Raw genomic sequence first — 24,979 nt, 5'->3', positions numbered from 1 at the left:
TATTACCACAGGGCTCCCATATGTTTGAAAATTAATAACCAGCAGGTACTTGATAATTTGCCAAGCTGTGTAAAAATGACCAGTATTCCTACAATGATTGCTCTTGATGTTTGTATTAATAACTGTTATCCTTAACAGTATGAATGCAAAGATGCATTATTTAAAAGTTATTAAGTATGTGAGGGGTTTAAGATATTTTTGTGAAATCTGTTGTTTTATGTATACAGAGTCCTTTATGGACATTTTAATTTTAAACATGCAGAAGTAAAATATTCCAGCATAAGTTAACTTGACTTAAATGCTTTCAAAATCTAATTTGGCATGCTTATTCAAGTTGAAAATTTGATGAGGGATGACAATGTCTGCATTAAAGTTTATTTTTTGATGGTAATGATTGAATGTTGTTAATACAAGTAAACAAATAACTTATCTGATAAAATCTAAAAATTGTACTTGGTTTTTAATACTCAGAGCTTATTCTAGAACTTAAATTTTATTTACTGATAGCTACAATTTTAACATCATTTGACCTTTTTTTTAAGATGGTAACAGCCTTTAGGTTTGTGATTATTTGTAAAGCAAATCTCGTATTCTTTAAAATATTTATATAATATTTCTATCCTAAAGTCATTCTTGAATGCTTTAAAGTTTTTGTTAGTCTTTTTGAAAACCTTGTATCTTTGTATTGAAAGACTTGTTCCAACAAGGTCTCATTTTGTTTCAAAGTCTTCTGGGAGGTCTCCATGTAAATCTCCATTGCTACCCATCTTACTCTTATGTTCATCCTGCCTTGTTTTACAAAGGCAAGCGTCAAATCTTACTTATTTTATTCTCCCACCTTCTTCTCAGTGCCTTCTTCTGTGTTGGGTCTCAGTTCAGAGTTATCTCCTGCAAACAGTTCTCTTTTACTTTTCAAGATTGTGGAGTTACAATTCATAAAGTTTAAATGTGTAACTCTATTCTTGTTGTTACTGTTTTTATATGATGTAAATCATTAACTAAATTCTAGGTTATTCTTTTACCCCACACTCTTTATTCCTCTCTTCTGATATTGCATAATTTATTACACGAACTCAGTATATCTCTCCATTTATTTAGATCTTAAGTTTCTCTCAGCAGTGTTTCACAGTGTTCAGTATATAGGTTTTGCACATTTTTTTGTTAAATGTACATCTAATTTTATATTTTTGATCAAATTGTAAGTGGTTTTTTAAAAAACTGTTTCCAATTGTTCATTGTTAATATCTATAGCAATACAGTTGATTTTTGTATATTGACCTTATAGCCTATAATCTTGCTAAATTCACTTATTCTAATAGCTTTTTAAATAGGTTTCATAGTATTTTCTGCATAGACTATCACATTGTTTGTGAATAAAGACAGTTCTACTTCTTCCTTTTTAATCTTGATTCTTTTTATTTTTTTTCTTGCTTTATTATACTAGCTAGAACCTTTAGTACAATGTTGAATAGACGTGGTGAGAGCAGACATCTTTGCCTTATTGCTAATCTGAGAAAAGTGATTACTTTTTTACCAGTCAGCATGATGTTAGCTGAAGGTTGGTGGTATTTCTTTCTTTTCTTTTTTTTTTTTTTTAATATAGATAGCTTTTTCAGGTTGGAGAAGTACCCTTCTATTCCTAATGAGCTGAAAGTTTTTATTAGTAATAGATTATGGAGTTTGTCAAATGCTTTTCTGCATCTATTGAGATGCTCATGGGGTTTTAGTTTATTTTTTTTGTTTCAACATCTATTCGTATGTGAAATACATTGATTGATTTTTAAATGTTAAACCACCTTGCTTTCCTGGGTTAGATCTCACTTTGTCATGATGTTTTATTTTTTATAGATATTGTTGAGTTCAATTTGCTAAAATTTTGTAAAAATATTTACATCAATTTTCCTGAGGGATATTGGTCTGTAATATATATATCTATATATCTATATCTCTCTATTTTTTTGTAATGTCTTTGATTTTCGTATCTGTGTAATGCTGGCCTTATATTTAGTATGAGAAGTAGTCCCTTATCTTCAATTTTATAGATAAGTTTGTGTAGAATTGATATTATTTCTTTCTTAAATGTTAGGTAGAAATTATAGGTTGAAACATTTTGACCTGGTATTTTACTTGTAGGAGAGGTTTTCTCTAAAACTAAAAATTAAACCTTTAAAAGAAAAACAACAGATTAATATCCCTCATGAACACAGAGGCAAAAATTCTTAACAAAATTTAGCATATTGAATGGTTATCTATTTCTTGTTGAGTGAGCTGTGGTAGTTTTGTAGTCTTTCAAGGAATTTGTCTATTTCACCTAACTTATAGAATTATTTGGCATAGAGTTATCCATAGTATACTTTTATTATCCTTACAATCTGGATTTATGCTATTTCTCTCATTCCTGATAACAGTATTTTGTATCTTCCCTCTCTTTTTCTGATAAGTCTGGCTAGAGGTTTACCAATTTTATTGATCTTCACAAAGAACCAGCTTTTTTTATATTATATTTGTATTTTCTATTTTATTACTTTTCTCTTTTTAAATATTTATTATTTACCTTTATTATTATTTATCTTTAATATGTCTTTTGTTCTTTTTACCTTCATTTGCTTTTTGCTTTTAGTTTCCTAAGGTAGAAGACAAATTCATGGATTGTAGACCTATCTTCTTTTGTAGGTGTTTAGTGTTACAAATTTTCTTCCAAGTGCTGCTTTAGCTGCATATCATAAATTTGATGTTTTTAAAATTTTTACTCAATTTAAAATACTTTCTAATTTCCCTTTTAATTTTTTTCCTTTGGCTCTAAATTTTTCAGATGTATGTGATTTAGTCTCTAAATATTTGGAGATTTTTCTGATGTCTTTTTGTTGCTGATTTTTAATTCAATTCTAATGTAGTCAGAAAACATACTTTGTATTATTTGAATCTTCTAAGATGTATTCAGACTTGTTTTATTTCTCAGAATATCATCTGTTTTGATAAATGTTTTATGTTCACTTGAAAAGAATGTATGTAATCATGTACCACAAAATGATGTTTCGGTTAACTATGGGTCGCATGTATGATGATGATCCCGTAAGATTATAATAGCGATGAATTTGCTGTAAGAAATGGAGGACATGTGGTTCAGAAGGAATTTATATATTTTTTAATGGGAGCAATGTCTGTGGGGCTTGGCAGTAGATTCCCTCTCACTCACAGGACCTCAGTTTTGAGTGCACAGGTTACATCCCCATCAGTCAGCCACTGATTGTTTCAGCACAAAGGAGCCTGTCCCTGCAGTGCTAAGTATTCAGAGAGCATCCAGCCCTCCCAGATCTAGCTTGATAGTCTTCAGAACACACTGCTGTAAAGCGTTTGTTGATGACCTAAGATCCTGTACAAGGACACAGGTCCACAGGCGCTACCTAGACAAATATTAAGTGCCACTGCCACTTTAGTAAAAGCTTTCTGTGCTAGTGTGGAGCTAGCCTGTCCCTGAACTTTGGAAATATTTTTAGATTTGTAATGATGTAAAGCATAGATAAGTTTTATTTATTCCATCAATTCAATGCCAGAGAGAGCCCTTTGCACCAAACAGGGTCAATGGAAACAAAAACAAATTTCCAAAGTAGAAATATTGAGTCTTCAATTCTATATCCTCTCCATGTTAAATAGTCTCCTTTTTTCATTTTTATGAATACCACAAAGTTCTTTAATCAGACCACTGCTCCAACGTGCAATAGCCAAAACTATGTCTCCACAACAGTCCTTCATGTTCTTTTATCTCATCTTGATTTCTTCTTCCTACTGAGCCTCAGGCTGTCTTTCACTCCCTCCTGAGAGTCACTACAATTGTGGTGATCTATGCCTTACCCAGCCAATTTGTCCTCGATATTTCCAATCAGTCCAGTCCACATTTCTGTTCATGGAGTAGCATTGACAGCTTTGGTGGTCTATTTCTGACCCCAGTGGAAGGAAGCAGGGAGTGGGCCTGTGGGACAGCGGTTACATAGTCTACAGTAGTGGACAGTCATGTCCTGTGCCTTCATCTTTACTCCTCACTCACTCACTCACTCACTCACCCAGAGCAACTTCCAGTCCTGCACGCTCCATTCATGGTAAGTGGTCTATACAGGCGGACTATTGTTTATCTTTTATACGATATTTTTACTGTAGCTTCCTATTTAGGTATGTTTAGGTACACAAATACTTACCATTGTGTTATAATTACCTACAGTATTCAGCATAGTAACATGCTGTACCGGTTTGTAGCCTAGGAATAATAGGCTGTACCACACAGCCTAGGTGTGTAGTAGGCTGTGCCATCTAGGTTTGTGTAAGTACATTCTGTGATGTTCGCACAATGATGAAATTGCCTAACGATACGTTTTCCAGCATGTATCCCCATCGTTAAGTAATTCATGACTGTATGCTGTTCCTGTTGGGTAGAGTGGTTACAACTGTCAGTTAGGTCCAGTTGGTTGTAGTGTTGTTCTGTATCAACACTGTATCATTCCTGATTCGCTGTCTGTTTATTCTGTCAACTATTGAGAGAAGGCTGTTGAAATCTCCAACTATAACTGTGTTCTTTGTCTGTTTCTTTTTGTGGTTCTACTAGTTTTTGCTTCATACAGTTTAGGATTGTTATGCCCTCTTGATGAATTGACTCCTTTGTCATTATGAAATTACTTTTTATCTCTGAGGATATTCTTTGCTCTAAAATCTACTTGATGTTAATAAGCTATTACAGATTTCTTTTGATTAGTGTTAGCATATTTATATATGTTTTTTCTATCATTTACTTTAAATCTATTTGGTCTTTATATTTAAATTTATTTTTTTTGTAAGCAGCGTATGTTGGATATTGCTTTTTTATTCATTCTGACAATCTTTGCCTCGTAATGAGGATGATCATTCAGGCTACGTACATTTAATGTAATGGTTGATATGTTTAGGTTTGAGTTAGAATCTTCTATTGTACTATATATATTTTTTTCTATTTGTCCCATCTGTTCTGTTGCCTTTCTTCTCATGTTCTGCCTTTTGGACTGAGTATCTTTTATGATTCCATTTTTATCTTTTTTGTTGCCTTACTGGCTGTATTACTTTTTCATGTGATTTTAGTGAGTACTTTGGGATTTATAGTATAGATCTTTAATTTATCGCAGTTTATCTGCAAGTGATACCAGTTCACATATAGCTTAAGAATATTTTTTTTTCTTTAATTAAAGTTTTATTGGGGTGAAAATTGTTAGTAAAGTTACATAGATTTCAGGTGTACAATTCTGTATTACATCATCTATAAATCCCATGTGTGTTCACCACCCAGAGTCAGTTCTCCTTCCACCACCATGTATTTGATCCCCCTCACCCTCATCTACCACCCCCTCATCTACCACCCCCTCCCCCTTACCCTTTGGTAACCACTAAACTATTGTCTGTGTCTATGAGTTTTTGTTCCTTCATTTGTTTGTCTTGTTCTTTTGTTGTTTTCAGTTTTATATACCACATATCAGTGAAATTGTATGGTTCTCTGCTTTTTCTGTCTGACTTATTTTGCTTAGCATTATAATCTCAGGAGCCATCCACATTGTCACAAATGGTCCTATTTCATCTTTTCTTACCGCCGAATAGTATTCCATTGTGTATATATACCACAACTTCTTTATCCATTCATCTATCAGAGGACACTTTGGTTGTTTCCATGTCTTGGCCACTGTAAATAAAGCTGCAATGAACATTGGAGCATTCAATGTTCCTGAAAACTTTATGGATAAATGTTTTCATATTTTTTTGGGTAGATACCCAGGAGAGGCATTGCTGAGTCATATGGTAATTCTATTCGTAATTTTTTGAGGAACCTCCACACTGCCTTCCATAGTGGCTGCGTGAGTCTGCATTCCCACCAACAGTGTCTGAGGATTTCTTTTTCTCCACAGCCTCTCCAACACTTGTTACTATTTGTCTTGTTGATGATAGCCATTCTAACTGGGGTGAGGTGATATCTCATAGTGGTTTTTATTTGCATTTCTGTGATGATTAGTGATGTTGAACATTTTTTTCATGTCTATTTGCCATTTGTATGTCGTCTTTGGAGAAAAGTCTCTTCAGGTCCTCTGCCCATTTTTCAATTAGGTTGTTTGTTTCCTGTTGTTGAGTTTCATGAGTTCCTTGTATATTTTGGATATTAGCCCCTTATCGGAGGCACTGTTTGCAAAAATCTTCTCCCATTCAGTTGGTTGCTTCCTTATTTTGTCGATGGTTTTTTTTGCTGTGCAGAAGCTTTTAAGTTTGATATAGTCCCATTCATTTACTTTAGCTTTTACTTCCCTTGCCTTTGGAGTCAAATTCATAAAATGTTCTTTGAACCCAAGGTCCATAAGTTTAATACCGGTGTTTTCTTCTTTGCAGTTTATTGTTTTAGGTCTTATGCTTAGGTCTTTGATTCCATTTTGAATTAATTTTGGTACATGGTGACAGATAGCAGTACAGTTTCATTTTTTTGCACGTGGCTTTCCAATTCTCCCAGCCCCATTTCTTGAAGAGGCTGTCTTTTCTCCATTGTATGTTTTTAGCTTCTTTATCAAAAATTATCTGTCCATATTTATATGGATTTATCTCTGGGTTCTCAATTCTATTCCATTGGTCTATGTGTCTGTTTCTCTGCCAATACCATGCTGTTTTGATTATTGTTGCCCTGTAGTACAAGCTGAAGTCAGGGAGTGTGATACCTCCAGCATTGTTCTTTTTTTTTAGGATTACTTTGGCTATTCGGTGTCTTTTGTGATTCCATACAAATCTGATGATTTTTTTGTTCTATTTCTTTAAAAAATGCCATTGGGATTTTGATGGGTATTGCATTAAATCTGTGTGTTGCTTTGGGTAATATGGCCATTTTAACTATGTTGATTCTTCTAATCCATGAGCATGGAATGTCTTCCCATTTCTTTGTGTCTTCTTCAATTTCTTTTAAATTCAATGTCTTATAGTTTTCAGCATATAGGTCTTTCACATACTTGGTAAAGTTTATTCCTAGGTATTTTATTCTTTTTGTTGCAATTGCAAAAGGAATTTCTCTTGCCTAATTGCTCTGGCGAGGACTTCCAACACTATGTTGAAAAGCAGACGTGATAGCGGACAGCCCTGTCGTATTCCTGAACGTAGAGCAAAGGGCTTCAATTTTTCACCATTAATTATGATATTAACTGAGGGTTTGTCATATATGTCCTTTATTATGTTAAGATGTTTTCCTTCTATACCTATTTTATTAAGTGTTTTAATCATAAATGGACGTTGTATCTTGTCAAACACTTTTTCTGCATCAATTGAGATAATCATGATTTTTGTCCTGTATTTTGTTTATGTGATGTATCACATTGATGGATTTGTGAATGTTGAACCATTCTTGTACCCCTGGGTTGAACCTCACTTGGTCATGATGAATAATTTTTTAATGCATTGTTGCATTTGATTTGCTAGAATTTTGTTTAGGATTTTGTATTCTTCAGAGATATTGGTCTGTAGTTTTCTTTTTTTGTGCTGTCCTTACCAGGTTTTGGTATTAGGGTAATGTTGGCCTCATAAAATGAGTTAGGGAGTACTGTCTCTTCTTCAATTTTTTGGAAGAGTTTGAGGAGGATTGGCATTAGATCCTCTTTGAAGGTTTGGCAGAATTCACTAGTGAAGCCATTTGGTCCCGGAATTTTGGTTTTGGGAAGGTTTCAGATGACTGATTCAATTTCCTTACTGGTGATCAGTCTATTTTGATTTTCCAGTTCTTTGTGATTCAGCCTAGGAAGGCTTTATGTTTCTAAGAACTTGTCCATTTCTTCTAGGTTATTGAATTTGGTGTCATATAGTCCTTCATAGTATTCTTGGATAATCCTTCATATTTCTGTGGCATATAGGCCTCTCTTCCCCTCATAACTTCCCCTTTTTCATTTCTGATTTTGTTAATTAGTGTCTTCTCTCTTTTTATCTTAGTGAGTCTAGCCAAGGGTTTGTCAATTTTGTTAATCTTTTCAAAGAACCAGCTCTTTGTCATATTAATTTTTTCTATTGTCTTTTTGTTCTCTATTTCATTTAGTTCTGCTCTGATTTTTATTATTTCTTTTCTTCTGCTGACTTTGGGTTTCATTTGTTCTTCTTTCTCTAGTTCTTTAAGGTGTAATGTGTGGTTATTTATCTGCGATTTTTCTTGTGTCTTGAGATAGGCCTGTAATGATATAAATTTCCCTCTTAAAACCGCTTTCGTTGCATCCCCAAAATTTTGGAAGGATGTATTTTCATTCTCATTTGTTTCTATGTATCTTTTGACCTCTCCGTTTGTTTCTTCTTTGACCTGGTTGTTCTTTAAAAGTATGTTGTTTAATCTCCACATATTGTAGTTTTTCCTGCTTTCTCTTTGCAGTTGATATCCAATTTCAAAGCCTTGTGATCAGAGAATATGCTTGGTATGATTTCAATCTTAAATTTGCTGAGGCTAGTTTTGTGTCCCAATATATGGTCTATCCTTGAGTGTGTTCCATGTACACTAGGAAAAAAATGTACAGTCTGATGTTATAGGGTGAAGTGCTCTATAAATGTCAGTTATGTCCATTTCATCTAATGTATCATTTAGGGCTGCTATTTCTTTATTTTCTGTTTGGATGATCTATCCATAGCTGTCAATGATGTATTTAGGTCCCCTAGTATAATTGTGTTTTGGTCAATTTCTCCCTTTAGTTCTGTTAGTAGTTGCTTGTATATTTCGGTGCTCCCTGATTGAGGGCATAAATATTGATGACTGTTATGTCTTCTTGTTGTATAGTCCCCTTTTTTATTATGAAATGTCCATCTTTGTCTCTTGTTACTTTTTTTATTCAATTTCCACCCTTTCACTTTGAGTCTATGTTTGTCCTTATAGCTGTGATGTGTCTCTTGGAGGCAGCGTATGGTTGTGTTTTGTTTTTTTAATCCAATCTGCTACTCTGTGCCTTTTTATTGGTGAATTCAGTCCATTTACATTTAGGGTGATTATTGATACGTGAGGATTTCCTGTCATTCTGTCTTTGGTTTTCTGGTAAGACGGTGTCTCCATTGTTTCTTTGCCTTTTTGTTGTTGTCTGTTATTTCTATGTGGTGGTATTCTATGATTTTTCCCTCTGTTTCTTCTTTTATTACAGTACATATTTCAGTTCTGGATTTTTTTTTTTTTGAGTGGTTACCATTAAGTTTATGTAAAAGAAAGTTTCATATAGAGTATTCCATTTTCTTCAGCATGCGTACATTCTCCATTCCCATATTCCAGTTCAGGCCTTTACTCTCCCTCCTTTTATGTTTTGGTTGTCACAAATTATCCCTATTTATGCTGGTCGAATAGCCTCCTTCAGTATTTCTTGTAGTGCAGGTCATGTATTAGAAAATTCCCTCAGCTTCTGTATGTCTGGAAAGGTCTTTATTTCTCCTTCATATCTAAAGGATATCTTTGCTGGTATATTATTCTTGGCTCATAATTTCTCTCTTTCAATAGTTTGAATATTTGATTCCACTCCCTCCTGGCTTGTAGAGTTTCTGCTGAAAAAATCTGATGATAATCTAATGGGTTTTCCTTTGTAGGTTACCGTCTTCTTTTCCCTGGCTGCCTTGAGGATTCTTTCTTTGTCGTTGATTTTAGACAGCTTCAATACAATGTGCCTTGGAGAAGGCCTGTTGGGATTGAGGTAATTAGGTGTTCTATTTGCTTCTTGGATTCGAGGATCCAGTTCTGTCCACAAATTTGGGAAGTTCTCATCGACAATTTGTTTGAATATATTCTCTGTTTCTTCTCCTTCTGGTATGCCCATTATTCTTATATTGCTCTTTCTGATGGAGTCAGAAAGTTCTTGTAGAGTTCTTTCATTTCTTTTAAGTCTCAAGTCTCTTTCTTCTTCCATCTGTGTAATTTCCATGTTTCTATCTTCGATGTCACTGATTCTTTCCTCCATCTGGTCAACTCTACTACCTAAGCTGGTTATTTCATTCTTGATTTCTTCTATTGAGTTCTTAATCTCCAGAAGTTCTATTTGGTTCTTTTTTAAAATTTCAATCTCTTTCATAAAATGCTCATGTTATTCTTTGATTGTGTTTGAGTTCATTAAACTGCCTTTCTGTGTTTTCTTGCATCTCATTGAGTTTTTTCAGAACTGCAATCTTGAATTCTCTGTCATTTAAATTACATATTTCCATATCTTTAAGTTCTTTTTCTGGAGACTTTTCACTTTCTTTCTGAGCTGTCTTGTTGCCTTGGTTATTCATGGCAATTACTGATTTATTATTTCTCTTCCTAGACATCTACAGGAGTGGCTTCTGCAACAGGTTGATAGTAAGAGGTCTTTCTTTTGTTTTCCAGTACTTGTTGGTAGAATGTTTTATTTTCTCTCCGACTGCAGCCTTTTGTTCTTTCTCACACTGTAGTGTTATATTTTCTCTGCATTATTCTGGCTTCTCACACAATAGGGGGATTCCTTGGAAGATGGGCTTCTCCTCTGTGAACAGTTCGCCTGGGTCATAGGGCACTGCCTCCGTGTAGGGATGTGGAGAGCTTCTGAAGTTCCAAGTTCTTCCTGCACCAGATTCAGAGCCCATTTGTTTCAGCAGTTCTGTTTACTCCTGCAGGGATCCGCCCAGATAGGTGGGGACAGGGGCGGGGTGGGTTGTGAGAGGTGACCCAGAGCAATGGCGGGGAACACCACCACAGCCAGTCCTGCTTCCATAGCTCCCTCCCCTTTGCCGGAACTAGTTGGGCTGCGAGTCCGTTTCTGTGGACCACAGATCTCAGAATTGCAAATATTCTGTTCTTTTGATCTGACACTGCTACTGTTCCGCTTCTAGCACTGGGCAGGTGGGGCGGGCGAGCTCTGGGAGGGTAAGGAGGGGACAGCTAGTCTCAGTGCCTAAGGCTTCTGTTCTCTGCTCGGCAGTGAGGGCTTAAACCACCGTTTTCAGCCTTCTTCCCTCAGTCTTTGCTCCGCAGTCTCTGCCGTGAGCGTTGGGTTCAGCTGTGTTATATGCTATCCCCTCAGCCCTGTGGCCCATAAACAGAGCCCTAACAGTCTGAGTTCTTCCCTCTCCCGCAGCTGCGGTAGTTCCGGGATGCAGAGAGCTCGGAGCACTGAGCTAGGTCTGCGTCCTGCGCCTGCGGGACCCCATCTTTGTACTTCTCCCTTCCCTCCTCCCCTGCGCACGCAATTTGCCCACCTTTAGGTGAATTCCATCCTGAGACTCTTCGTCTTGCCGGTCTGCTGTGCAGGGAGTCCTTTGTGGATTTATAGTTGTTCAATTTGTTGTAAATTCCAGGGGAGATTTCAAGAGGCTCACCTCACGCCGCCATTTTTATGACATCACCTAGTTTAAGAATCTAACAACAGTATTCTTCCTTTTCTCTCTTCCTGACCTTTCTGCTATTGTTGTCATACATTTTGCTTCTATGTATGTTATAAAATTTAGAACGAATTATTCTTCCTTTTAACTTTAAAAAGATTTAAATAATAAAAATTTTGTATATTTACCCACATAGTAACTCCTTTCTGGTACTCCCCTTTCCTTTGTGTAGATCCAGCTTCCCATCTGGTGTCATTTTCCTTCTGCTTGAAGGACTTCTTTTAACATTTAGTGTAGTGCAATTCTACTAGTGATAAGGTCCTTCAGTTTTGTAGGTTTGAAAAAGTTTTCATTTTTGCCTTTGTTTTTAAGAGATGTTTTCATTAATATGTGTTGTCACACAGCACCCTAACCATGTATACCGTCGTGCCTATCCCTAAAGAAAGAAGAGTTTGTGACTGTTCCTTTCAGGGACTTTGCTTCACCTTTGTGCTTACACTTCATCTCTCTCTGTTTGGCCCACAAAAGATGGTTGGTCAGCCAATGACGGGTAAGATTCCTCACGGGAAGAACAATGCAAGCCAGGCGGAACCACGTGGGGACCACCAGGAGAACTCACGGGGTCAATAGAGGTGGGCACAGCTCCCCACCTTCCCCTAGCTAATGAGAGCTTCTGCCTATGTGGCTATATTCCTTCCCACAACCTGCTTGGGAAGTGAGTCAATGATGTGATAACATCAGTTCTCCTTCCATTCTTAACAATAAGTTTTAGCATAAAAGATTTGTCCCTGGGGAGGCACATATCATAATTGTTAAGACATCATGGGACTTTCTATTCCGGCTGTTTGCAGGCAGGGGTGATTGATTTGAATCAGTTTTCTGGTATGATGTATGAGACTCACAGACCATGGAGAAAATACTACTTCCTTGTGTGTTTATCAATAAAAGCCAGAAGGCGGCCCGATTCGGGGCTCTCAGTCCTTTGAGGCTGGGAGACCCTTGGCCCCCTGTTTCATAACTTTCTTGATTTCTGTTTCTTTCTTAACCCTTCACCGTCCCTTCTCGTTCTCTCACTGCCTGTGTTGCTCTGGACGCGACAAATATGGAATTCTAATTTGATAGTTTTTCTTTCAGAACTTCAAACATTGTTTCATTTTCTTCTGGCTTACTTATTTTCTGATGAGAGCTCTGTCATCATTCTTATCTCTGTTTCTCTGTGTGTAATGTATCTTTTTCCGACTGCTTTTAAGATTTTATTACTAGTTTTAAGCAATTTCAATATGCTGTGTCTTGTTGCAAATTATGTTTCTTGTGCTTAAGTTTATTGATATTTTTAGATCTGTGGGTTTATAACTTTCATCAAATTTGGAAAAAATGTTGTGCATTATTTCTTCAAATATTATTTTCTTCTTCTCCCTCCTCATCTTCTGGACTCCAACTATATGTATGTTAGACTAATTGAGGTTGTTCCACAGCGCACTGATGTTTTTTTCATTTAAAAATAATTTTAGTCACTTCTCTGTGTTTCATTTTATATGATTTCTATTGTTATATCTTTGTGTACTAATACTTTTCCTGTAATGTCCAAACGGCTAGCCATTCATCCTGTCTGCAGATTTTTCATCCTAGACATGGTAATTTTCATCTGTTCAGTTTGAGTTTTTAAAATTTTTTCTATGTCTTTACTTAACATTGAATCTTTCCTCTAGATTCTCAAACATGTGGAATATAGTCATAAGTGTTTTAATATATTCGTCTACTGATTCTATTATCTCTGTCATTTCTGGGTCACTTATGATTGATTTTTCTCATTATGGGTCATGTTTTCCTGCTTATTTGGATGTCTAATAATTTTTGATCTGATGCCAGAAGTGAGTCATGCCTTATTGGATGCTAGATATTTTTATATTCTTGTACAAAACTCCTATGATTATGTACCAGTGACCTGTGAGTTACGAAGTTTTCCCCTGTGGTTGGTGAAAATATGCAACATTTTGGCCTCTTGTGAGCACTGTTACCTTTAATATTTGGGGGCAGTTCTTTTCTCTGTCTTCAGGTAGTCTCACATGAATACACCAGCCAGTACTCTTCTGGAGAGTCTTGGGGATCCTCTGCAGATCTTTGGTGCTCCTGATCTGTGCATTCTCTCCTACTCTTTCCTGTGAACTCAAGCTGCTTTGGCTTCCCCATTCCAGCTTTATTTTGTCATCTCAGGGAGACTGAGTCACTTCACCTGGGTGTATCCTCCCTTAGCTGCTGCCTGGAAAGTCTCTCCAGGCAACAAACTGGGGCAATTGTAGGGCTTATGTTATTTGATTTTTGTCTGTCAGAGATCTTTATCCTACATTGTCTGATACCCAATGTCTTTTGCACAGTGTTTTAGTAGTTTTAGATGGGAAGGTAAATATGACCCCTGGACTCTGTGGTTCAGAGAATAAATCCCTAGTTTATTATTACATAAGCTTTTAATATTCTGGGCATTCTTAAAATTGGTTTGTGCAGAACCCAACATAGTTTCATTTCTTAATAGATTACATTGGTATAATCTATTAAGTGAAATAGCACATACTTAAACACATTTTTTTTGTAGTTTAGCATTTTTAGTGAAAGTTTGAATGCTCTACAGAGATTTATAAGAATATATTTTTGTTTTGTTATTTATTATTTTATGTTTATTATTGTTGTCATTTGTATTTATTTACTAGGTCTTCATCCTCCTGGTCCACCTTTAGCAAGACCCATTCTCCCCCGAGAACGAGGTGCTCTAGACAGAATTGTTGAATATTTAGTTGGTGATGGTCCACAAAACAGGTAATGTTTACTAGAGTGGTAGATAGATGAAAGTAAAGGAAAAGTTTGTTGGTCATGGTGTGTGTGTTGTGTGCACATATGCTAGATGTTCTCTAGTTTTGTGGCTCCTGTTTCCTTATTTTAGAACATAATGGAGTATTTTATAGCCCTGAAGAGAGTACATATTCAGTTGTTTTTCAGTAGGAGTTGGGATCAAGTATTTAGATATAATCTAGAAAAAAAACCCAAAAAACAATATTGTAACTATTATAACCCCACTCTTAGAGAAATGGATTCACTTCACTGAAACTCTTAAACCTAAGGAGCACATAAATAGTGAAAACTGGCAGGTTGTAAGAAATGGAGTTTTATAGATGTACTGGACCTTGATGATGGTAATAATTTTAATAGCAGTGAAGACAATTTACATTTGGCACATATAGTTCTCCAAATGCTTTTCTAATTATCTTACTTGATCCTTACAATAAATCTGGGGAGATAGGTATGATGTGAGCAGAGCAATATCATAGCGTAGACTTATAAAAAATTCTTAGGTTACCAGAGTTAAATATTTGACAAAGGTATTGGTTGATATTATCATTTTAATAAAGAGGCTAGAATTTAAAGTTAATATAGTAAATTTCATGTTATTCAATACAGAATGTTGTTTGATACGGCCAAGCATTTGTTAAGTACATACACAGAAAAAAAAAAAAAGTATATACACAGAGAACAGAATATATAAATAGAAAACGAGGAGGATGTGTAAGTGTAACTGGGAGAGATACAGGAATTATGATGCACAGATTTTAACCTTTGGACCGAAGTAAACAAAATTAAATTTATTTCTTTACTATAAGATTTCTCATTGTGAGTCTCTGAGAGGTTCCATTTTTTTTCTGATCTTATCTGACCACAGATTTGGGGTATTTCATTCCCAGGAATATACTTTAGGAAAAACTAAATTTAAGTGTTCTGTACCAAATATGTTTCTGCTAATTTAGTAAGGATTCATTTGACTGTTTCTTAGTTTACTTTTAATTTGTTGTATAAGTTATATTTTAAAATGATTGAAATTTTGGCTGTTGTTATGTTTAAAGAATATTGTTTTTTTGTTTACTAAGTAGCATCTAATCTGTTATGACATATTTAGCTATGTTAAAATATAAATTAGCTGTGATAGCTAACATAGCTTCTCCTGGGCTTTGTTTGCATTTGTAACTAATCTGTTTTGCCTTTTGGTGTAGGTATGCCTTGATATGTCAGCAGTGTTTTTCTCATAATGGCATGGCTTTGAAAGAAGAATTTGAATACATTGGTAAGAATTATTGGGCAGTTAACTCTCAAATATTTCTGTGCCAATTCCCGTGTAATGTCATTTTATTTTAGGTATTGTCTTTGTATATATTGTTCAGGCATATTGTTCTTATTTTAAAACACAGACCAAAACAAGATAGACAACTCAGATTTTCCTCATACAATGTACAACCTCTAGGCCAGCTGTTCTTAGACTTCACTGTGCATCAGAATCACCTGAAGAGCTTTTAAAAATTATGATGTCCAGGGCCCACTCACAATGAGTCTGCTTTAATTGATCTGGGGTGGGGGTCCAGGCATCAGCATTTTTTAAAGCTCCTCAGATGATTCTCATGTATAGCCACTATTGAAAAATACTGTGCTAGATTAATTATGCTTTTCAAGTATGACATACTATATTTTCTTGGCAAATGAGCAAGGTTCTGGATTTAAAAATACGGAATGTTTCTGGTGACTAGAAATGTAGTTTAATACATTTAGATCGTTATTAATATTGTTTTGATATTAGTTAATGTGCTATGTGACTTAATTTTTCTTCTTTAAAATTAATATTCTAATAATTATTAGAAAGTGTGCTTTGGGATGGCCGACTAGCTCAGTTGATTGGAGCGTGGTGCTGATAACACCAAGGTTGCCGGTTCGATCCCCTCATGGGCCATTGTGAGCTGTATCCTTAAAAAACAAAACAAAAGTATGCTTTAAAATTAGCTTTAGTTAGAACACTGCCATAATATTACTGAAAACATGTGTAATTTCATAAGGGATAAATAACTTTTGAAGGGTTCTTTGATTATTTGCAAAAGTAATCTTGAGAGTTACCTGATTAATCCTTGAGTTTTCTTTGATTTTTGGTTTTATTTTTTAAAAATTCTCTGCAGCTTTTCGATGTGCCTACTGTTTTTTCTTGAATCCTGCAAGAAAAACCAGACCTCAGGCTCCAAGACTTCCAGAGTTTAGTTTTGAGAAGAGGCAGACTGTGGAAGGCTCAAGTTCAGTTGGTCCCTTGCCCTCAGGAAGTGTGATTGTATCAGAGAACCAGATCAGTGAAGGTATGAATATGTTAATTAAAAAGTTTTCTCTCTTAATAATGTTTGCTATTTCACAATAAAAGCATAATGCTTTTGGATAAGAATGGATTAATTTATCAGATTTTGCAGCATGTGTATATCAGCTATTGCTCTGATACTATAGCCTCCTATTTAATTGGTATGATGTGTTTCAGTTTTAAAATGCAGGTTATGTCAAGTGTATCGTGTTAAGCAGCATCTAACAGCAGCTAGGTAAACATTGTTTATGGAATGACCTCATAACTGTTGGGAGATTTGACTGGTAATGTTTTTATGGAATCAATTTTTATATTTATGTAAATGAAGCAGATTATGAGAATTATGAAACAACTACTTACAAGGGTAAAATTCTTATAAGATTTTTAATTAACATTGATAAAATAGGTTTGCGCTTATTACTTGAATTGGTAGAAGTTATCCGAAAGCAGGAAATTTTGGAATTGGAAAATCATCCTTGCGTTCTTTGGATGACTATGTGGATAGGACTAGTGTTCCTTTGAAACAAACATTTTGTCTTGCTCCACGAGACTAGCATTGCTGATGCATGCCTTTGAGGACACAACCTTATTTTAGAGAAACAGAATTTATCAGAATTCATTGGGTCTTAGCCCTCATCTTGTAATTGTGTTTTAGGAATTCTTGAAGTTTGTTGAAAAAATGGAAGAGATGAGTTAGAAGAGCTGACTAATCTTGCTATTAAAATTAGGTGAGGAGCTATTTGTTAAGAGCTCTCAATTGTGAAGATTGTGCAAAGTACGACATAGTCCATGATATGTGGTGCTATGCCTGGTATAGAAAAAAAAATCCATAATAGAAGTTTAGTTCACATAGTTTATTTAGCAGTCAGTATTCATCCTTTTAATTTCTAGGGATTATCATTTATATATATCTTATTTCTTTATAAAAACATTGAGTAGGGAAAAATTGCTTTAACTGAGAATAATATGAGGCAGTGAATTTTCAGATATCGGAAGTTTAGTATGAAAATGGAGTATCTCTCTCTCTTTTTAACTTTGAAGAGTGAACCTAAAATACGTGTGTTGACTTGGGTTTGGCTTTTGGCTTACTAACAAATACCAAAATGAATTTGAATACAGATAGCCATGGCAAGAGGCCATGCATATGTATGTCCAACACTGAATCAATGCATTCCTCTTCTTCAAGTCTGCAACATCGACTCCAAACACATGTCAAATTTTTTCTTTTGCGTAAGTCGTGCTCTGAGCTGCATGTTGTCACATGCAAATCATCTGCCTTGCCATTGCAGCCTCTTGGAAATGAAAATGAAAGAATTTCATACTGAAGATGCCTAGAGGAAAAATTGAAGTCCTTTCCATGAGTAACCTTGCTTATGAAAACTAAAGTGAATATTTGAAGGCCAATAGTTGGGACAGAAAAAATAAGAAAAAACAGCCAACAAAATAAAACTTTTGATAATGAGTCCAATTCTTTATATCTTCTGCTAAGGTCAAGATAGATAGATAGCAAACCACACCCAGCTATACCTTTCCTTCTCATCTAATCTAGGAGGAACAATGCCCCAGATGTCTCACATTCTGTCTGAAATCTCCGGAATGAAGTCTTACTGGCTCAAATTCAACCCTAATAAGGTAATGTTAATAGGTGAGGACAAACCTTGAGGCAGACCTTCTAACTTCGTCTGCTAACTTCGTAGTGCTAGAAACTGAAGCAACAATTCCTCTTGGTTAAGATAGTATCTAGTAACTTTTTCATACTTCTCTTTGGATTCATCACAATGGCTGTGAGCACCTTTTACTTCATTGGCTTTCTAGAAGACTGAAACTTTTCTCCTCCAAGACTCCTATCTCAACACTGATATAGAGCTATCAATTCCAAGTTGGATTCCTGTAGTACGACTGGAAATATTTCTGCTGAACAAATGAAGCTGCATTTGTTTTGAACGCAAGTGGCATACCTTTATGATTAAATTGAACTACGTAAGACCATATCATCTCGATCATCTACTCTCTGTGCTGACGGCCATTGTAATTGAGAGCTTAGATTTCTGATTTCTGTATTCTTGTAAGAAACTTGAAGTCTGAAAAAAGACTTCCCTGCTATAATTTTTATATTTTTTTAAAGAATTGAAATAGCTCCTTGATAGCAATGATTAGATTATTGAATTTAGAAATGGAATGAAAAGGTAACTTTCTTTCGTTTGAATTTTTCTTTCAACAAATATTCTAAAACGATTTATACAAATAATCTAGCATTAATGGAAGAAACCTTTTTTTCCCAGTCTATGATATGGTACTTTGAAATTAAGTTTTGTCTTGATTCTACTACTGGAAGATTTTGCATTTAGGATGAGGCACAAGGCTTTTGAAATTTTTGGATGACTCTTTAGAACAACATATGAAATCTTGGAAAGGTTTCATCAAAGAAGAAGACCTAGAAGAAATTTCTCCCATTAAATGCTCCTTTGAATTCCTAGAATTTTTTCTAGAATGGTGTATCAAATGCTTTGGTTACCGAGTATTAGAGGAACACAAGAAATTAGGACTATGGATTACGTTTTTATCTAAGAGCATACTAGATATGGTATGCCAAAGTAGTGAACTGCTTTTAGGTTCCTCAGTTTCTTTTATGGTTAAATGAGAAGTACAGTAATACTTGAATCTCTGCTAGGCTGCATTAAAGTGGTTTATTAGTTTTGCTTTCTAAAAAAAAAAATATGCATTCCATAATACCTGATAAATTGCATTTTCTTTTGTTAGACATAGTAAAAGAGCATGAGATTTCTGTTAGTATTGCTAGTAGTTATTTTAGGCTAGCATGTTTGAAAAATGTTAATGTTTGTTTTCATTGCTCAATTGTACTTATCTACATCTTATGCAATTGTATTAGTAAAAAATAGCTTTTATTCAACTGTAAATAACTTGCTAATAATAAAACTCATGGCATCTAATTAATACTATCTAAAACAGCAAGTAAAATTTATATAAAGTAAAATTTATCTTGGAAATCTGATTTTTGTTCTTCTTTTCTTTTAAGCAATATACTCTTACCATTAGGTTATGTTGAAGTAGAGAAAATTCTGTTTCTAGTATTGTTTGTTGTGATGCTCTAGGATATTGAACTATTTGATAATGTAAATTTTGTTGAATTCTGTGTGTTTATCAGATACAAAAATTTATACCTTTATTTTTAATTATGTACACTTTACTCAAGATGTAAACTTAACTGTAGGCTTTTTGCATGTTTTCTTTAGACATAGAGATGTTTTGGCCTTCTGATTCCCTTTTCTACAACACCTTCACCTGATAGCTTTACATCATTGCTTAATAATGACATTCTTACTCATCTGATAGATTTGCTCACCAATGGTAAATAAACAGGATTGTGTGTATTGAATATGAGCTATTTTTTTCTTAGGAGGTTATTATTTAATTGAATTTTATTCATTGAGTCATTTCATTGGGTTGAGTTTTGGGATGAAATTCATGTCTTTGTTCCTTAAAATAAGTAGGCTATTTTCCTTAGGCAGAAATTCTTGTAAAAACTGTTTTGTTTAAAACCTGAGTTCAAAGACAAATGATCTATTTTAATTTAACAGATTTCTTTTGGGTAAATTTTATAGTTTATGTATGTAGTGGGTATTGATGTGTTTACAATGCAAAAAAGTTTTTTGTTATTGTAAAAAGGAATAAAGAGTAAGACTAAATGAATTCACCCAAATACAAGGGGTTTTCAAAGGCATAATCTAACTAGAATTATGTATTTTTCTGTGGAAATTATATATTTCCTGTGGAAATATATGAAATTGTTTTGCTAGCCAATTCTTTAATTTTCTTAGAAAATCATTCTTTCAAGAGCTAAAAACCTAAAGGTAAGTTGATCTTACACGTTTTTGCTTGTGTGTGGTTTATAGGTAAGACAGTGGTATTTGCTATACAATTACACTCAGTTTTATGAGTTTGAGTTGTCTAGTTGAGTTGAGGCTTTTCCAAACAACTGGAAGCCAATTGTTACAATTTGGTAGAAAATCCTTCTCTCTCACAAATATTGGGGTGGGAGCAGGGCATGGGGCAGGACTGGGGAAAGGAACAAATTCCATGGGTCATTTTTGTTTTACCACATTGAGATACATTGTTTTCTGGCATTACAGATGCCAAAGTTGATTTTAAAAATTTTCTTACAGATGGAATTAGGTAATTCAGGTGACTTTGTTTCAATTTTAGTCTAAACTGGTGTGAACAGAAAAGCTGGTTTCTTTTTTAATATTTTATGCCCAAATGTTGATATCTTCTGTAATGTATTTTATACCACCAAGTTATTTTAAAACACAACTTCACAGAAAAAACACTGTTTTTATTAGAATAGGCAAATGATACTGTCCCATAGAAATAAAATACTTTTGGAGTACATTCAATAATCTTACATAAAGCTCTGTGGTTTGTTTATTAAACTGATACGTAATTCTCTGTTAGTCTTGCATATCACTTAAATCTTGTTTGGATGACTGCTCACAAAATAGCATTGGCATCCAAACATCGAATATCTGTGTCATGTAGACCAGCTGATGTCTGCATTATAGGCTTCAGGACACATGCCAGTTTTTTGTAGTGTTACTGCTGTTAAAATTACTTTTCTGTAAATTAACCTGGGAGAAGAAAAGTAGCCATTAATAAGTTTTTTGATTGTTTTCAAGCACTCCCTATCATTTCACTAATTTTTAGTCTTCCATATATTCTCTGAAATACCATATAATATTAATGATCAAGCTTTGTATGATGTTGTTTTGTAATTATGACAGCACATGGTATTTCTCAGAATTCACCTTTACAGATATTTAAAATTTTAAGTAGTAAAGCTCTCCTCTTTGTATTAACTGCTTTTTTAAGACCCCAGAATTTTACAGTTAAATTGGATTTGACTAGTGATGTGTTTCTGAAAATAGTTACATCACAAAGCTTTAATATGATAGCCCATGAACTTGGATACCTCTCCTGTTCAGTGTTGAGGTAGTCTGTCAGACAGAATATGCCAAGCTATGTGGGGCTATGTTTACTTAAACACCTTTATTGGTGAGTTGAGTCCTGGATTCTGAGCTTTTTGTTTTTTTCATTTTGTGTGGCTTTATTGGTTTGTTTCAGACAGCTTATTGTATTATAACACATTTTAAAGTTCTTAGCAAGTAGGTATTGCTCTGTGGCCAGAGATTTGTGGAAAATCGTAACTTAAAATTCTACCCTGGATAAATTTTGTGAATTCTGTAGAATTGCAAATGGTTGGTGACTCCTGACATTTCTACTGAAGAACTTGCTTGCCCATGTAGTAGATGTGATCTGTACATGTCCATAGAATTTCGTTTGCACTTTCTGTTTTTCCTTTGTGTACTGGAACATTAAAATAACAAAATTCAAATAACCTGCTTTTTACTTTTGGTTTTTATAAGAGTCACAGTGGTGCAGCAATGCCATTCCTTTTAAGATAAAAATAGCATTTTTGTGATATTTGGTACAAATGTGATTTGAGAACCACTACTCTCTACTTATTGTTATCTCATGTGAAATTTTCATACAAGTTAGGGACATCTCATTAACTTGGATGTCTCTAACTGTGAAATTTTGGCCTTTCATTCTAGATATAAAAAGAGGGAAAGAGGTTGTAATTAATTCTGTAAACTTGAGTCCAAGGTATCTGTTTAAAGAATTAATTTTTAAAAATGTTTTTAAAGTCTTGGCATAGAGTGTGTGAGATACAAATAATTTGTGTTTATTAGAACTGATATGGTAAAATCATGAATTTGTAAGACCTCCACATTAGCATGCGTGCATATGTAGCACATAGTTTCTTTGCAAAACTGTCAATTTATTTAGCAAAACTCAGGTCTGTACTATACATGGAACTAAACTAGAACGTTTTGCTAATGTAGACTGGCCTGTCCTCCAGATTTTTGGAATCAATAACATTTGTACTATGTTACAGGGTTCTTCTTTGAGGGTAGGAAAATCTGCTTATTTATTTAGCGTATTAGTGGTTTAACTATATCTGTCCTAGTAAGAATAGTAATTGCTAGTTGCTATTTATTGTAAAAACAAAGAAGCATCTCAAAGCCAGAGTTTTATCTTTGACTTGGAAATTGGGTGGCCCAAAGCTCTGTTTTCCTGTCTTTCCCTCCCCCAACCATTCTTTAAACTTTAAAGAATTATAGGGACTTTATTTAATAAAATTGTTATTATTAAATTATTATTAAGATATTTGAACTCACTGAAACTCAAAAGAGAGTTTAGAGGGAGTAAATTTTCAGGTAGGGACCAAGACATTTACTTAGTTTATGTTACCAAGACAGGGACAAAAGGCCTTTCCTTCCCCTTCTCCCCCTGACACACTAGGTATGTAGCATATTCTGATCCAGAGGTGTAAACCCTGAGGCTTTGTCTTGCAGAGGGACCAGGGGAGACTTGTCATGCCTTTGGAAAAGGTGGATCCAGACCTCTCCATCCTTGGCTAGTAGAGATGTAAATTAGTGTGGGAAATAGCATGTCTACACACATGTGCATGCGTGCACACAATGCAGAGACACACGTTTACACGTTGTTCATAGAGTTGGCTGGGCGCAAGGGAGACATTTCCTGCAGGAAACATACTCTGGGAGTTAATGCATTTGCTTTACTTGCTGGGCTGTTATAGCACGTAGCTCTGTTGGGGCTTTATTTGATATATTTGGACCTTCAACATTCAAATGCATCGTTAGGAAAACTCCTAAATGTTATGATGAAAGTTCCTAAATTTTATGAACATATGAAGCTTTAGATAAAAGTGTATCTATGCATTTGTTTCTCCCCAATTTTTTTCCTCTTCATTCATACCAATTTATGTAGGTATGCTGTAGGGAGTTAAGTACATGTTTTAAAATATTTTAAGGATAATGTCGGATCATTCTACTGTTTTTTAGATCAAGTACATGTGTGCTTATCTATAGCAATTTTAACATTTGGGTATTCCTAAAGTCTTGACTCTTTATCTTTTCAGAATCTTTAGAAGAACAAGATGTTCTTGATAACAGTACAGAACAGACAGAGGACAAAATATCAGATACAGAGCAGACAGACCAAGTGATTCAAAAAGTATCTGGTACGGAGGAACCACAGGAGAAGCAAGAGGAGACTGAGAACGAGAATGAGGAAACCTCAATGAATGAAGCCAAACCAACAGTTCCCACAGCTGATTCTACTAATCCTGAACTAGGTGGAGACTCTTTGATGACAATGTAGTAAATGTTTCCATGTGCCTTCAACTGGATATTTGTAGTCTTGTTGATGTCAGTAATTGCTTTTTAGGTGGTGCTTTCTGTTGTTTTTTTCTCTAAGGGTACGCTTGATGTCATTTGAATTAAGATTGCTTAGCTATTTCAGTATGTCAAAGTTATACATCTACTGGATATTAAAACTAAAATCAAGTGATATCAGTAAAGTAAGATCCTTTTGAATGTACAAAGACCCATACTGTTTAGATAGATTTTAGAAATTTATTTTCCATTCTAAAAGTAAACAAACATGATAGCATTCTTGTTTTCTATATATGTGACCTATAAATAATATCCATTTTGACATAGGAAGAACTTTGGATAGGAATAAGTTCTAATAGTGTTTATTTTAAGGAATGAAACTCAATTAAGATTTTAATACTTCATCATTAAAAATGGATAGAAGTTTTACTCTTGAGATATTTGCCGTGGGGCTAAATGTCTACTTAGGTATTTACATTAAGCGGTATGAAAGTTTTAACTGTAACTATATAGGCATTGGTGTGAAGTCTCAGTAAGAATGCAATTGAACAGTCAAGTGCAGTGTTTCTTTTTGATGTCTCTTATTTTGCAGCTGGGCCAAAGGCACATGATGTATATAATTAGCTTATGTTTACATATTAACATATAGGGAATATTTCTGCACTTGACTGTACTTGAATTCTGAGCATTATTTATACTTGTAAAATAATGATGATATTGTAAGTGAATTTTGTGCTCTTGTGTGTATTTTGTTAAGGAAAATAAAGATGATTTGGCAGCAGTTTCCTTTTGTTAAATATCTAGACTTCTTCAGACAAAGTCTTGGTAGATGACTTGGCTACCTGAAAAATCTTAGTAGGAAGAGCTCACAATACAATAAATCTATAGATAGGCTGAGAGCAAATTATGATGCTTTTCTTGAGACTTGTTACCTTTTGAATTCAGAGGAGTAGTGACATTTAGAGGCTCCAATCAGAGATTCGGTTTTTCTGATTCAGAAAAACTAGGCCATTTGTAATTTAATTTTGAGAGACATATAAGTTTTGTAAGAATAAGCAGTTAGTTACTGGTAGTTCATTGAATTTAATATGTGTATTAAAGATTAACTGGGGAAAAAATTTGACGCAGAATGGTAATTCTTGGACCTTAAATACAGTCTGGTTATCTTTTCTACCTTCCTTTTCTCTCTCTTCTCCATTATTAAAAAATACTTGAAATTAAGTTATTATTC

The 24,979-nt window shown here is 34.6% G+C and overlaps 1 protein-coding gene across 4 annotated transcripts in view; it reads left to right on the top strand.

The window, feature by feature from the left end:
• LNPK (lunapark, ER junction formation factor) overlaps positions 1-24,532 on the top strand; it is a 77,916-nt gene extending 53,384 nt beyond the window's left edge. For 3 of the 4 annotated variants that reach the window (XM_088794491.1, XM_074338301.2, XM_088794492.1), the window contains exons 10-13: positions 14,025-14,130; positions 15,357-15,427; positions 16,305-16,475; positions 23,493-24,532. In XM_088794491.1, the coding sequence (XP_088650617.1) occupies positions 14,025-14,130; positions 15,357-15,427; positions 16,305-16,475; positions 23,493-23,734 (590 nt within the window). In that variant the 3' untranslated portion in view covers positions 23,735-24,532. Of the gene's footprint in view, positions 1-14,024; positions 14,131-15,356; positions 15,428-16,304; positions 16,476-18,020; positions 18,104-23,492 lie in introns of all 4 variants that reach the window. The other variant, XM_074338307.2, reaches the window with a different exon arrangement.
• The last annotated feature ends 447 nt before the right edge of the window (positions 24,533-24,979 follow it).

The sequence above is a fragment of the Rhinolophus sinicus genome, chromosome 17 (assembly GCF_057876585.1).
Source record: "Rhinolophus sinicus isolate RSI-liver-muscle chromosome 17, RSI-T2T, whole genome shotgun sequence".
NCBI classification, from domain to species: domain Eukaryota; kingdom Metazoa; phylum Chordata; class Mammalia; order Chiroptera; family Rhinolophidae; genus Rhinolophus; species Rhinolophus sinicus.
Note: the sequence above shows the minus strand (reverse complement) of the source record. Positions and strands in the feature narration are given on the sequence as shown.